The sequence below is a fragment of the Equus przewalskii genome, chromosome 18 (genome assembly GCF_037783145.1).
Source record: "Equus przewalskii isolate Varuska chromosome 18, EquPr2, whole genome shotgun sequence".
Lineage (NCBI taxonomy): Eukaryota > Metazoa > Chordata > Mammalia > Perissodactyla > Equidae > Equus > Equus przewalskii.
The window spans coordinates 19,044,208-19,060,356 of record NC_091848.1 but is presented as its reverse complement, the minus strand read 5'-3'; the positions used below and the strand labels follow the sequence as shown (position 1 = coordinate 19,060,356).

The window sequence follows — 16,149 nt, the reverse complement described above, 5'->3', positions numbered from 1 at the left end:
ATCCTGAAACTGCCTTGTATTTGGAAAACATTCCACCTTCAAATCCATGGGGAGAAACTCCAAGAAGGTTAACGGAAAGTACATAAGTGTTCCAGAATTGAACACCAACAGTGTGGGGGAAGTGAATGCAAATTGCACTATTTCATAGTCAAGATCAGTTTTGTGTTAATCAGGGTTCTCCAGAGAAACAGAACCAATGGATTGGATGATGCCCACACACACTGTCACAGATGCACCCAGAAATAATGTGCAATCTGCACAGCCCCGGCCAGTCAATAGACATATAAAATTAACTATCACAAGTCCACCCCTTGTCAACTCAGCACCCATACACATCTCCTTAAACCACGCTTAATCTTCAAATGAAGACAATATTAAGGTCATAAGTTCACCTAACATGATACAACTATCCTGCATACAACCAAAAATTTACTATCCCCTTCCTCCAAAGAGGAGGTAAATTTCTTGACTGATGTTTACTGTTCTCCTTGATATCCCCTAACTTAAATACTATGATGTCAAGTTAGCAATACTTAAATGCTACGATATAAAGTCAATACCCTTAATGTTACATGATATGAGAATAGAGAGGAAAGGAAACAACCATAAAATATATATATATATAACGTATATATATTTTATATATATTACATATATATTATATATATATACACACATATACACATACCACACACAAATGTATTCATGGCAAAATAAGGAGGAAATATTCATGATAATTACAGTTCTCATTTCTGTAACTGGTCACATCGTCATAGTTTGTATTTATAACTACCTTCTTCTACTACCCGTCTTGCGTTCCCTTTGCCTTCACCAGGCACCATGATCATGGTTAGCTGATCATGGTTCTTTACCTGGTGGGGTGACCCAAACCTTCATTCCTGAAGAGTCTGGGCCATTGGACTGGGTTGTTGTAGTTTGGGCCATGGTCTTGCCTGGACTTGATTGTTGTAGTTTTCCATTGACCTTAATCACAGGGCATTGTAATGCTAAGAGACACCCTAAGGCATCTCGTGTGTTCCAGACATACCCTTCTGTACCTCCACTGTGGAGTAGTAATCCAATTTCCCCGTGGTGGTCAGAATCAATCAGCAGAGCCATCATGTTAACTCCTTTCTTTGCCTTTGTATCTCTTCCTTGCCTTTGAATTCTCTTGCTTTTGTATCCCTTCTTTAAATCCCTTACTCTACATTAAACCAAGTCATGTTACTTTGCTTGTTGATTCAGAGGCACCAGGTGCCCAGAGTGGCGAGGTGGTAGTCTTAACTCCAGTTCAAAGGAATCATTATTGCGTCTCCTGGTGAAAGCATTCCTCCCTCTGGGATCAGGACCTCTAGGCCAGCAGAGTGTAGTGCTGCGTGAATAGGAAGCAAAGATTTTGCTGGTGGATTACTAGCAGTAAGAGTGAGTGGTGCCACTCCCATTTCCACCCCCTTGACTCTTGGACCCCTGAATCCTGGCTATCAGAGAAATAGTATCATATACTGGACACTGATTCAGAGCAAATACTGCCTTCTGGAGGACATTTCCCCAGGTCTGCAAGATATTGCCACCTAGCTGAACTTCAACTGAGTCTTCAAAAGGCCATTCCACCGTTCTATTAAGCCAGCTGCTTCAGGATGGTAGGGAACATGGTAAGACGGTGAATCTTGAGAGCATGGGCCCACTGCTACACTTTATTTGCAGTGAAGTGAGTTCCTCGATCAGAAGCAATGCTGCGTGAAATACCATTATGGTGGATAAGACATTCTGTAATTCCAAGGATGGGAGTTTTGTCAGAAGCATTGCGTGCAGTGAAAGCAAATCTATATCCAGAGTAAGAGTCTACTCTAATAAGAACAAAACATTGCCCCTTCCATGATGAAAGCAATCTAATGTAATTAACCTGTCACCAGGAGGCTGGCTGTTCAGCCTGGGACTGGTGCCATATCTGGGGATCAGTGTTGGTCTCTCTGCTGCTGGGGGATTGGGCACTCAGTGGTGACAGTAGCCAGGTCAACCTCGGCAAGTGAGAGTCCATGTTGCCGAGCCCTTGCACAACCTCCATCTCTGCCACCATGGCCACTTTGTTCGTGAGCCCACTGGATGATGACAAAAATGTCTGCGGAAAGAGGCTGACTGATATTCACAAAACAGGTCATCCTACCACTTGATTTTTAGAGTCCTCCTCTGCTGAGCTTACCCTTGATGAGCATTCACAAGGGACACAAATATTTTCATGTCGTTTGCTCATTCAGAAAGGTCTATCCATATACCTCTTCCCCAAATTTCTTTCTCACCAAGATCTTAATCATGTTTCTTGCAAGTCCCTGATTATCCAGCCAAACCATTGGCCACAGTCCATGAATTGATACATGATCACATGTTAGGCCATTTTTCTTTCCCAGTAAAGTGAACAACCTGGTGCACTGCTCAAAGTTCTGTCCACTGGGAGGTTTTCCTTTCACCACTGTCCTTCAGGATGTCCCAGAGAGGGGCTGTCATGCTACAGCTGTCTACTTTCAGATGATACATGCGTATTGTGCAGAACCATTTGTAAACCAGGCCTGTCTTCTCTTCCTCTATCAACTGATCTTAGGGAACTCCCTATGAAGCTATAAGTGTAGGCTGGGTGAGAGAAGGCAGTGTAGCAGGATGGGCATGGGCATTTGGGCCCCTTTTATTCATGTAACTTACTTGTGCCTTCAGGGCCTGCTTGGGACCAATTACGGACATATCACTTCTGTTTGATGATGGAGTGTTGCTGTAATGCCCAACTTTATGGTTTAGAGTGTCAGATAATACCTGGTTCGTGATGGACAGCTCAGGTCACATAGTAACTTTATGGCCCACAGTAAAGCATTCATTCTCTACTAAGGTTCCATAGCAGGCCAAAAGCTGTTTCTCAAAAGGGTATCGATTATCTGTGGATGATGGCAGGGCCTTGCTCCAAAATCTTAAAAGCCTCCATGATAATTCACCTCTGGGGCCTGCCAAAGGCTCCAAACAGCATCCCTGCCTGCCACTGACACTTCAAACACCATTGGATCTGCTGGATCATATGGCCCTAGAGACAGAGAAGCTTGCAAAGCAGCCTGAATCTGTTGCAGAGCCTTCTCTTGTTCCGGACACCACTCAAAGCCAGCAGTTTTTCAGGTCACTTGATAAATGGGCTGGAATAGCACACCCAAATCAGGAATATGTTGCCTTCAAAATCCAAAGAGGCCCAGGCGGCAGTGTGCCTCATTTTGGGTTGTAGGAGGGGCCAGATGCAGCAGCTTATCCTTCACCTTAGAAGGGATCTCTCTGCATGCCCCACACCAATGGATCCCCAGAAATTTCGCTGAGGTAGAAGGCCTGTCAGATTTATTTCCCACCCTCTGACACACAAATGTCTTACCAATAAGTCTAGGGCAGTTGCTCCTTTTTGCTCACTAGGTCCAATCTGCATAATGCCATCAATGTGATGGACCAGTGTGATATCTTGTGAAAGGGAAATATCAGCTGGAAGCAAACTGCTTTTGACACACCTTATGGACAAGGAAGGAGAAAAAGGCATTTGCCAGATCAATAACTGCATACTAGGTGTCAAGGAATATGTTAATTTGCTCAAGCAATGAGACCACTTCTGGTACAGCAGCTGCAATTGGAGTCACCACCACGTAGCTAAACTTTTGACAATCCGCTGTCATTCTCCAAAATCCAACTGTCTTCCGCACAGGCCAAATGGAAGAGTTGAATGGAAATGTGGTGGGAATCAATACCCTCGCATCCTTCAAATCCTTGATGGTGGCACTGATCTGTGCTATCATCCAGGAATTTGGTATTGCTTTAATTTACTATTTTGCTAAATAGGAGCAGTACTAATGACTTCCACTGGGCCTTTCTCACCTTAATAGCTCTTCCTCTGTAGTTCAGGGAACCAGTGTGGGGATTCTATCAGTTACTCAGTATGTCTATTCCAATTACGCACCCTGGAACTGGAGAAATAACCAAAGGATGGGTTGAGGGACCCACTGGACCACTCTAAGATGGACCTGAGCTAAAACTCCATTGATCGTCTGACCTCCATAAGCTCCTACTCTGACTGGTAGGCCTTTCCACCTCCGTCGGAAGGGATTAACTCTACATTGCCTAAGAAAACTTTAATGGCCTCCCTTGAGGTAGTTGCCATGCAAGACAATGCTGATTCTCCTTAGGACTCACCACTATGGGTGAAGGGGTCATTACCACTGGAGGTAGGAATACCACTGCCACCAGGGGCGTGGAGACCAATTCTGCTCAGAGTGGGGAGATTTCTTCCACTGGTAAATAAGACATCAGAATTTAGTGGCTTCATGTCCCCAGCTTCATTAGAGTCTTCACAAAGATCCCCATTCCATCTTATGATCCCATTCTTTTCCAGTAAATGCCCTCACCTTAACAGTGGACAACCTGTGAAGCTGGGAGTTCAACTTGCATTGTAATTCAGCAAGCCTCAGGATGAGGTTCTGCATTTGATTTTCAGCAATTTCAGCCCTGGAGCTACAGGAGATAAGGGTCCTTCAGGGCACACATAAAAGCTGTTAGGTCATTTATGCAGCGCCTGAGCTGGGAATTTGAATCCCTGAGCTCATCCTTTTCTTTTGCCACTTTGTCAGCAATGTTAGGAACAACCAGCCAATGTCATTATAGTCATTAATTTTCCAAAAATGTTTGAAAGTATCATATAAAGCATCACCTAGCTCCTTGCTTCTTATAAGTGATTGATTAGGAGTATCCAATGCAGATATTCTGCATATCTCTAGAAACAGTTCCCACTGTGGGCCATCAGTGTTCCCTTGCTACTGGAAATAGCCATTAGCATCTTTAAATCTAATTAGATTAAAGAAACAATTCCACACTCTTGGTACCAAAATTTGTATTAGTCAATGTTCTCCAGAGAAACAGAAGCTGTAGGAGATATATAGAGATAGAACGATATATATATCGTGAGAAATTGGCTCTTTCAATTATGGAGGCTGAGAAGTCCTGTGATCTGCCGTCTGTAAGCTGTAGACTCCAGAAAGCTGATGGTGTACTTCAGTCCAATCCAAATATCTCCAGAACCGGGGAAGCCTGTGGTGCAAACCCCAATCTGAGGGCCAGAGAAGGTGAGATGAGTTGAGGTGAGATGTCCCAGCTCAAGTACTGAGGCAGGAAAAAGGGACAGAAAGGGATGAATTTCTCCGTCCTCCTCCTTTCGTTCTATTTAGGCCTTCAGTGGATCGAATGTTGCCCATCCACATTCAGAAGGGCAACCCACTTTACTGAGTGCACTGATTCAAATGCTAACATCATCTGGATATACCCTCACAGACACACCCAGACATAATGCTTAATCTGGGACCCTGTGGCCAGTCAAGTTGACACAAAATTAACCATCACAAATTTATATATAATTCTTAGCTTTATATTTTCAACTGTATATAGAAATCAACCTCCAATCCAGAATATTTAATATCCTTCTGAAATGCATTCAAATATGAGATTATTGACCAATTAGGAAAGAGTTATCACATTAATCATTAATTTCTAAGAGCTTATAAAAACTCTTACTTGGATCAAAAGCAAGAATATTGACCTTCTTATAAAAATCAATTAATTTAAGTAAAAGTTTTCGTCCCAAGGAAGTCTCAAGTATTTAGCAAAGAGAAAGAGAAATAATGGTACTGAGCTCCTACTACATCGTAGGCTCTTTAAGTGAATTTTCTTGTTTAGCTGATGAAGAAATGGATCTTCAGAGAGGTTCCACAATTTGCCGGTGTCACAGAGCTTGTGGCTGAGTTGGACTTCAAGCCTAGCACTACTCCCAAGCCTGTGTTCTTTACATAATATAAACCTGCTACCCAATGAAACAATTCTTTCCACTTGGGGAATGTTACTGTCCCTACATATGTGAACAGCTCACGCCCCTGAGTACAAATATTACATTCTACTTTTTTTTTCACTTGACTTTATGGCATAAACATTTTTCCATGTATGTGTATAGGCTTTAAAATGCTAAATGTTAACATCTTTCTATTGTATTTTCTTCCTAGCAAAATTTCTTTAAGCGTTTCCCTAATATTGGGCATCTCAATTGTTTCCAAGCTCTTTTTATTGTAGATAAGGCGGAAGTAAGATAACAATTCCCTTAGATTTTTGTTTCTATTGAGCTATTTCTTTAATATACAGTTTTAGCTGTGAAATTCATGGGAGTAAAGGATATGAACATCTATGTAGCTCTTAGGATGCACTGCCCCTTTTTTCTCAAAAAGATGCACTAATTTAAAATGAAATATTGCTATTTTTAAAAGGAGACGTCAACACTCACTTTCTACAACAGAGAGGACATCAAGCCTCAGGGATTCATCACTCAAAGTGTTGTTGTGAGTTGCCCTTGAAAAAGATAGTGACAGCCCTCCTACCCTGCCCTAAATTATTCACATCTCAGAGGACTTAAATGGTCATTAATTTTTAACGTTATCTCTTCTCAGTAAAGAGTGTATGTAATGAATTTTCCTTAGATATTCTTGTAGGTTTGAAGTCCTAGACATTCTGGGAAGATTTCGGGACATCACTAGTGAGCCCAGAAAATGTCAGCCAGTTGCTAAGTTCTTGGAGGAGAGAGTATGTGCCAGAAATAAGGGTAATTATTAAATTACCTCCATTGTCAATTCTTACCATAATAACAACTAATGTCTCTACAACGTTTTCCAGTGTGGACAGTATTTTGCCATATGTTTGATCTTTGGGGGAGAATAGATTACACTAGGCTGGGGTTTGTGAGATACAGAGAACTCTGTGCCAGGAATAATGGTGATGCCTCTGTCCTTATTGAAGTTCAATTTCATTAATTAAAAAGACATCACCACATTAAAAGTTAACTATATACCAAAGAGGGCAATATTAAATATCTAAAAAGCAAAATATATAATGTGTCAGAATATAAAAGAAGGAAAGTTTAATTATTCTGGACTTGAGTGATCAAGGCAGCTAATATTACTGAAGTATGGAAACTCCTATTCAGAAGAGTCATGTGTGATGTGTCCCAGGAAGTTAAGCCTTCCTTACATTCTGGTCAGTCTCCTGCCTTCCCTTCATCACCTCAGTGCACCTGATGCAGGCCTTTGGGATCATCCCGAGGGGTTCCCTTTAGGAAGGTCAGCCAAGTTCTGGGATCTCACTTCCTTAACCATCTCTGGAAGTAGAACCTTTTAGCAACTCGAGAGCGGAGAGTTGTGCCCATTAATCAATCCTCTACTACTCTGTAGCAAAAGATTTCTCCTGCATCAAAACCATCCATGTTTAAAAACTTTGCTCAAGTCTGGGTGTAGAAAACAGAAGCTAAAAGAATGGATGGTGAAAGTTGCTGTTGATCCAGGCGGACAACTAAGTGCATCCACTCAGTCAACAAACACGTATTTACAAGATATGTGGCACTGGGTGCTTACACACATTATTGAGATGTGAAGAAAAAAGTAGCATTTGACTCTGAATATAGAAGAGAACAGATTCATATAATTTATCCACAGTAAGCACAAAGAAAATCATTTATTCCAACCCCCTTTTCATGAATATCAAGTAACTAAGACCACTAAAAGGCACTTACTCCAGGTCAATAGGTGGTTAATGTCAAAGCCAGATCTTAGAATCCAGATCATCTTATTCTTTACTAATCCACCTTACCCAAGGGTTCCATGAAAACACTTTCATCACCTTTGCCTTATTGAAATTTTCCATCCTCTTCTCTGAAAGAATCTGTGAAAAATGTCTCTGAATGCACAAGTAGTTTTCGTTATCTTTCTTCTTCTTATTGTATTTCAGTATGGGAAGTTCTTTACCATCTAGTACTTATTCTTCAATGAAATGAGCTTGAGTAGTTGTGTAAACAGCTAGAATACTTCATAAACTATTACAATGGTTCAGATGATGATAAAACTATTAAGGCTGTGTTGTTCAATAAGATAGCCACTGGCCACAAGTGGCTAATTGATTTAAATTTAAATTACATAAATTAATTATTCAGTTCCACAGTCACACTAGACACATTTTACATGTTCAACAGCCACATTACAGTGGCCACTATAGTGAACAACAGAGATATGGAATATTTCCATCATTGCAAAAATTTCTGTTGCAAAGTACTACATGAATGCAATGAACCCACTTCCACTTGGCAATGGATTAACTTTCAAAATGCATCTTTTTCAACACGTTCTGCCTTGAGTAACAAGATATTTACATAAGGATATGCTGGAAAACAAATTTTAGTGAGAAGCATTACAAAAAGGATCCAATCTTCTTGTCTTTTCCTGCTTCCCTACTTGCAAAACTAAATGCCTAAGTGGCATTCTTTGAATGCCTCAGATGCTCAAAACCTTTCTCGCTATATAACCAGAGTTTGAAAGCTTTCCCATAAGTCCTGTGAAGTGGTTTATGTAGAAATGGCATTGATATTCACTGTAGTACGTATTCCCTTGCATATATATTAAATATAAAACAAATAAACACTATGTGTGAAAGAAAACACAAATGATTATTTAGGAAGGAAACTTTTTTCCAAATGAGTATTTAAATGAAAAACCACAGCAGAAAATACTTTTGACTACAAATATTAAATTGGGCACATCCTTTTTCCAAAATTAGAGAATTTTGGAAGAAATCATGGAGGCATAAAAATGTTTTTACATGATAACATTTATAGTAGTGAAAAATTTAGAAGATCTGAATGGTCATCGATGCAATATTAACAAAATAAGACAATCACTTCCATACAAAGTGATATTATATAGACATAAAAGAGGATGATTAGAATAACTGAAAATATAGTTTTATCCCAAGCAGGAACAGTATAACTTCATATAAGAGGAATAAAAAGTGTGCATATACCAAAAAAACCACTAGGAAAGATAAAGACTGAAGTATTAATGTTGGTTATTCTGGTCAATAGTATTTTTGGTGTTTGCTATTTTGTCTCTCTCTGTCTCTCTCCCTGTCTCTGTCTCTGTATCTCTCTCTCATTCTCTCTCCTCACCTGTCTTTGCTGATTGGTTTTTCGATATTGAATATGTACATCCATTATAACAGGAAGTATATAATATACTTTTTAAATAAAAAATAAAAAAAATGTTCTTACCTGGATATCATCATAGTACAGAGCTCAAATAACAAATGCATGAATGGATGAGCAAATGAATAAACACAGAAATAAATATAGTTAACCTTCCCAACACGCTTAAAATATAATGATCTTATTCTTATAGTTAGGGGACCCCTCTAAGTAAATGAAATAGAGTTTGCTTTTCTGCTTATTATAACAAACAAATCTATAAGTAATCAAGCTTTCACTTAGTTACTAACCTTAATTAATAGTGTAAAAGGGCCAATGAAAAGAACAAAGGGGAGTTTAGAAATAAAAAATGGAACCGAGGATATATAGATTTATACTGTAGCAAGGTGTCCTGATGGTTATAGGACTATTCCCAAAGTTTGAGTTTTAATTGCATTTTTTTTAAAAACCTTGAAGGGTGAAACTTCAATGAATCCATAATGCTAAAGAAAGCAGTCAACATTTCTGTTAGTCTGGTCAACAGCTTTTTGTATCTCCATTTTTTTCAAATATTATCTGTGCAAATGCAGGCAATAAGTGAATTTTCTAAAGGACACCTTTAAAAGAAACTGAAAAACTGTAAATTTTTCTCTCCTTTTACTTTGAACCATAATGAGATGAGGTGCATATGATTACTACAAACCGGGGAGGGAAGAAAGAAGACTAGATGAAGGGGGAGGTGGAGGGAGGCAAAGTTCTAAGCCGTTTCAGTGGAGTAAAGATCAATTTCATTTTCATATCATTTTTAATGGTTGTTCAGACTCCTATAATGCACCCACACAAAAGGCTTCAGTTAATGTGTGTGTATTTTGAGCAGTTCCCCTCTTCGACCCTCCAGTTTAATTTCCGTCCTTCAAATGAGATGAATGGAGCGTGAAGCAGGTCGTATCTCAATGCTGACACATGGGTTGCAGATAGAAGTCACAGCCTGGAGAAGCAGCCAGTTTGGAGATTAAATCAAAGCGGCTCTGAATAGATGGGAGGTCAGCCAGGGCCAGCTTTGACATTCGATAGGACCTTATGATCAATCAGACCTTTCTTCACTCTTCCAGGCCTCCTTATGACAGTGGCCCTAAAAAACAGATGGGATATGTTACAAAGTGCAAGAGAAGCACTAGATTGTGAAAGGAGATAGGTGTCAATATTATCAAAGGGACAACTGTTATTTGAAGCAACCAGCAAATCAGAAGGCACTGCAATTGCTATGTTAAAGTTTGCCTTTCATGATGTGAAACCTGAGCCTGGAGAATGGTGGGGTGATTTTTAAACTGCTTTGTAAAATTTCTTACCTCCTACGCATTAAACTATAAACTCTGAACGTTCCTGATATCATCAGATCAAGTTCTAGCCAATCTTCACTCTGTGAATCAGCTGTTTCCAGCAAAGTCGAGCTCAGTTTGCACGGTTTGTTTGTTTCTTTGTTTGTCTTTGGGGAGAGTACACACATACACACATAAAACCAAGACATTATAACCTTTAGAAGAAAGGAATCAAAGGGCATTAATGTGGGGCACTCACTGGGCAGGGACCTGAGTGTGGCTTCAGGAAATCCCAGTCACGTTGCCAAGAGGGTCATGAAAAATGAATGGCCCCAGAGCACCACTGTGACAGACTGTTTTAGTGTGTGGTAATGGGCCATCTCTAGGATGAAAGGGTATGTATTTATAACTGTGCGGGCTACCGGGTATCACATCATTCATTATGCCTGCCTGATTTAAAGGAGCTGCCTTTTACCAGGGTGACATGGGAGCAAATTATTTCCAGGAATATCCCAGCTCCCTTCTCCCCTCCACCTACCTTTCCATCTTGCCCACTCTCACACCTGCCATACAAACATGCTCTCATATTCACACAGCACATTCTCTGAATTTTTCCTGTCATAGAGCATTTTGTACTCAGAGCTAACCTCTCCAAAACTTCTCACCCCAGTTTATATTGGGATGAGAAAGCTGGAATGTGCGAGCATGGCCCAATCTGAATAAATAAGAAGGAATAGCACAGATTCACTCTGCCACCTCTCCCCTATGAAATGTTTGATGCGAGCCCAGGTCATTTGGCCTTATTCACAGCTATTGGGTTAATTTGCAGAGTTTCTAAAGTCAGATTTTTTTGTTTGATGTGGACTCCATCTTCACAGAGAAGATAGCATTTGAGTCACATTTTATTCCTTGATTGCAGGGGTCTGTCATCAGTCAAATGTGAAAAGTTACTCAACCTCTCTGGAGAGTTTCTGATTAGAAATTAACCAGTTGCACAGGAGTTTCTCTAAGTTCCTTTCCAACATTAATACTTTGTTGTCTTGAAATTCTAATGAGATAGAATTTCACAACACAATAAGAAATTTCAACCAGCAGATCAGATATTCTGGCAAAAATAATTAACCTCGAGGAACTTGTTGATGTAACTAACTCAGATAATAGCAATGTGCAAAATCCCATTTTGAAGAAAAAGAGTATTTAAATCTATCAGAAGAATTATCATAGGGTAAGTTATTTATAATATATGATTTAGTTCCCTTAAGGTGTTAAGTAAAAAAAATGTAAATTTTTTATTTCATGCTAGTCCTTGAGGAAAAGATACATATAACATACTTGAATTTTAACCAAGTTAATTCAGCTGCTACCTTAATATAGCTGCAACACACCAGTGGTTAAAATAAGGTTTCTACAACAGGGTTTTTATGGTCTGTGTCACAAGCTTTTTTGAAAAGACGGTACAGTTATTCTGATGAAACTTTCCAGAGAGGATCATAACATGACTGAGAGACCTTTGGATTATGAAATGCATGTGTGTGTATGTGTACATTTAATCAATGCAAATTGCACCCTGATTCTGGCCCCCAAGAGCTCCGACATTTGTGAGAATTTAGAGATTATTTACAGAGAGCATTTTTTCTGAATAATTTTATCATTGAAATGTGACACAAATCTTCCAAAATGCTAATTCTCTCTAGCAAGCTAATCCTTCAAGAGGTTTTTATGTCTCAGAGAAAGCTGTGTGTAATCAAAAGACTCTACAAAATACTTGTTGGTTTGAGTCACTCTCTATAATTCCATTTAACTATTGCCAACTCCAGGAACAGCCACAATTTCCCTGTAGCTTGCGCACATCAGATAAAGAATTCAGAACGAATTGGCAGTTGGCAGTTGAGTCGCCGAAAGAGGAAGGAAAAAAGCTTTGCTGGTGTTTCCCAATTAATTTTCCTTTCAAGTGAAAGTTTGAAAAGAAAAAATAAGAAAACTGGAAGTGACCTAAAAACTCTGGTGTGATAAGATAAACTTTGGCCTGGCCATCACCCTCTAACTGAGTGCGTACATAGTCTGAGTATGAGAAAGTTGACCAAAAAAAATAGAGTGTATTTTCCAACACTTGTTTTTAAAAATTATGCTGAAACTTAGAAGTGAGAGATATAAGGAATTCAATTTTGGAGAAATTAAGTCTGTAGGAAAATTAGTAAGAGGAAAAAACAAATAAAAGTTAATGTTTAAGAATCTTGACCAAAATTCCATTTTTAAAAATCGTACTAGTGCCTTAGTACTAATGCTTTTAAATGCCTTAAAAAGATCTGCTTTCTCAAATAGAACAAACACACTTGTTAATATCAATGAGTCTATTGTATTTTATATTTCAAGTGTTTTCTAAAAATAATGAACAAATGGAGGCTGACCCAGTGGTGTAGTGGTTGAGTTCACGCACTCTGCTTTGGGGGCCCCGGGGTTGACAGATTCAGATCCTGGGTGCAGACCTACATACTGCTCATCAAGCTATGCTGTGGCAGCATCCCACATACAAAATGGAGGAAGATTGGCACAGATGTTGACTCAGCAACACTCTTCCGCAAGCAGAAAGAGGAGGATTGGCAATGGATGTTAGTTCAGGGTCAATCTTCCTCACATAAAAACCCACAAATGAGTCAATGGCATTTGTCAGAATGACCCTATATGCATAAGTCCTCTAGTAAATTCTCTGATGCATGAAGTTTACCATCCATGCAAGCTCCCTTTCCCCTCAATGAGAAACCAAAGTGGCAGTCTTGGTTACAGGCATAGGCTGGGAATTTTTGTTCTATTCAACCAAATGTCTCTGTAAACTTTGAGATTGATCCCTCAGGATCAGGTACTCCTGCTCTTGAAAATCAATAGAACCCGACAGTTCAAACCTCTCCCACATTCTGAACAACGTTTAAGACCAGCCAAAGTTTTCTTAGGGGCAGACACTGTAACGTGGTGACAGCATTTATTTCAGCTTTGGCATTCTCCCCTCTCTTCACAAACATCATGGGCTCAGATTTGGCAAAGGGGCCTCTCTGGATTCAAAACGCCTCTCAAGTTGCACCCATGAAGACATGGAAAGGGCTTGCTCTGGTTCTGTTTCCTAAGTATTGGGCCACGAAGGGAACCTACTCGTTACAGTTTATTAGCTTGTTCATGCAAAGAGGCACAGATCTTCTCCACCCACAGTGATTGAGAGCTTAGGCCTTGGAGACAGGCAGCCCTGGGCTCAAATTTCAGATCCACCTCTTACCAATGTGTGATATTGAGCAAGTCTCTTTAAAGTAGGGATAATAGTGATACATACTTAAAAGGGTTGGCAGGAAAATTATCTAAAATTATCACATAAAAAGCAATTTTCACAATTCCTAGTACAGATGAAGCATATCACAAAGGCTATATATTGTTACATATTAATCCAACCATCTTTTCTTTGAGCATTCTAACCTGGGAGAATTTCAAGGACACAAGCGAAAATCATGCCCTAATGTCCTTTTATAATAATTAATTAATCAAAAGATCTAGCAAGACAGTGGAAAGATAGGACCAAACTTGGGGTTGGCAGTCTTCAGTTGGTGATGAAAGGACTCATTTACAATGTCATCCAGTATAGTCTATCCTCTAGAATATAAACGTAGTTTTTATCCATTTCTGCATAACAAATTATCTTGACATTTAGGAGCTGAAAATTACCAAACTTTGTAATCCAACAGTTTTGTAGGTCAGGAATCCAGGGGCAGCTATCTGGCTAATTTTAGCTCGGATTGTCTTACGAGCTACCATCAAGGTTCTGGCTGGGGCTGTGGTCATCTCAATGATTGACTGGGGAGGATCTGCATCCAAGCTTAGTCACACGGCTGTTGGCAGGCCTCAGAAGGTCCACGTTCAAGTTCACTCCCATGGAACTCACCACAGGGCTGTCTCACGACATGGCAGCTGGCTTCTCCCAGAGTGGGCCATTCAAAGAGAGTGAGAGCACCTCCCAGATGGAAACAACAGTCTTTTATAATCTCATCTCTGAATGGACATCCCATCACTTCTGCTGTATTCTGCTTGTTAGAATGAGTCAATAAGCTCAGACCGCACCTTACAGGAAGAGATTATACAAAAGTGTGAATACTGGGAGGCAAGGATCACTGGGGGGCCACCTTGGAGACTACCTGTAATCCATCTTCTGGCCCCCAATGATTCACATTCCTCTCAAATGCAAAATATACTTGTTGCCCCCAAAGACCTCAAAATTCTCGTCATACTACAATATCAGCTCAAAGCCCAGAATCTCATCATCTAAATCACGTTCAAGGATGGAAGAGGTTCCTCATGTGTAATTCCTCAAGCACAACTCCTCAAAACAGTTCCTTGTAAACCTGTGAAATGAAACAGACAAATTATCTTCCCCCCCCCCCCCACACACACACATCCAACATACAATGGCAGGACAGGCATAGAATACTCATTATAGATAGCTATGTTCAATGTTGGGGGTGGGAGACACAGGGGGATTACTGGTCCACCACAACTCTGAAATTCAGTTAGGTAAATGTTGGAATGTCCTTACTTAGGCCTCATATCAGAAATAATTCTTCATGTCTCCCAACTCTGCCCTCTGGGCTCCTGGCTCCTCTCTGAGTTATCTTTCCATTTTCACAAAAGGTAGCAAGTGTTAAAATTCTGGACATTCGAAGGCCAATCTCTGCTTATTCTATACTGTCTCAATCTCCCTCAGTCCTAGTTGGTGATGTTTCTGCATGTATCGCTTTTGAGAACTTTGTGAGTCCCATATGAAACTTCCTGGGGTCAAACCCAACACACAAAAGCCACACCCACAATCTTCTTCTGGATAAACTGCTGTCTACCTTGGGCTTCTGCTGAGATGACTGAGGGACAATGCCTTGAAACTTCCTACAAGCTCTATTATTTGACTGAGAGACCCTCTGTGGCAGATGTGCTCTTAATCTCTTTCAAGGGCCTTTAGTCTGACTGAAGGTTCTCTGAGGCACCACCTTAGATCTTTTTGAGATCTTAATAAAAAAATTCTATGGCCACACCCTGGACTTTATCTTTCTTCACATAATGTTTTCCTGGCATTGCTCTGGATTTGATCTTTGCACAGAGCCTTTTTTTTTTTTTAGCATCCTGGACCATCTGAAGAGTCTGAGAGCTTTCAAAACATCATATTCTGATTTATTTTTGTTTAACAGTACTTCCCTGAGTTTCACTTTCATCTTACATTTTACTTCAAGCAGCAAGAAGAAACCAGGTGGAACCTAAACACTTTGCTTGGAAATCTCCTTAGCTAGATCTCCAGTTCATTAGGCACATTTTCTACTTTTCACATTATTGCAGGCAAGAGTGCTGTTAAATTTCTTCCCTTTACTCCAGTTTCCAATAAGACTTTTCTCCCATTCCTTTAAGCCCTCACTGCCAGGCACCACACAATTAGAAATTCTATGAACATTATGAGAATTACATTCAAGGCACTTAAAGCTTTCACTAAGACTTCCTCAATATTCTTACAGCATTTCCAACTTCTACACATGGCCTGGTTTGAAAATCACTCTCACATTTTAGCTTTTGTTATGGCAGCACCCCATTTCTAGGTACCAGCATTTGGATCAGTCAGGGATTAGAGTTCATTCAACATTCAGACATTAGGATAGATAGATAGATGATAGATAGGTAGGTAGGTAGGTAGAAAGATAGATTTTTTAAGAAAATAGAACTTGACCCTATACAATTCTGGGAGATGGTTAATCAGCCTCTATAAGA

The 16,149-nt window shown here is 39.9% G+C and overlaps 1 protein-coding gene and 1 pseudogene across 12 annotated transcripts in view; both read right to left on the bottom strand.

Annotated features, from left to right (window-relative positions):
* Positions 1-746: 746 nt before the first annotated feature.
* LOC103553208 (uncharacterized) lies at positions 747-4,336 on the bottom strand (annotated as a pseudogene).
* Positions 4,337-4,880: 544 nt separating this feature from the next.
* LOC103552777 (uncharacterized) overlaps positions 4,881-16,149 on the bottom strand; it is an 87,930-nt gene continuing 76,661 nt past the window's right edge. For 3 of the 12 annotated variants that reach the window (XR_011529089.1, XR_011529084.1, XR_011529092.1), the window contains one exon: positions 4,881-14,747. Coding sequence is in view for 2 of the 12 variants with exons in the window: in XM_070582398.1 (XP_070438499.1) it covers positions 10,168-10,181; positions 14,291-14,466 (190 nt within the window). In the remaining 10 variants the exon portion in view is untranslated. The remainder of the gene's footprint in view (positions 14,748-16,149) is intronic. The other 9 variants (XR_011529091.1, XR_011529095.1, XM_070582399.1 and 6 more) reach the window with 5 other exon arrangements.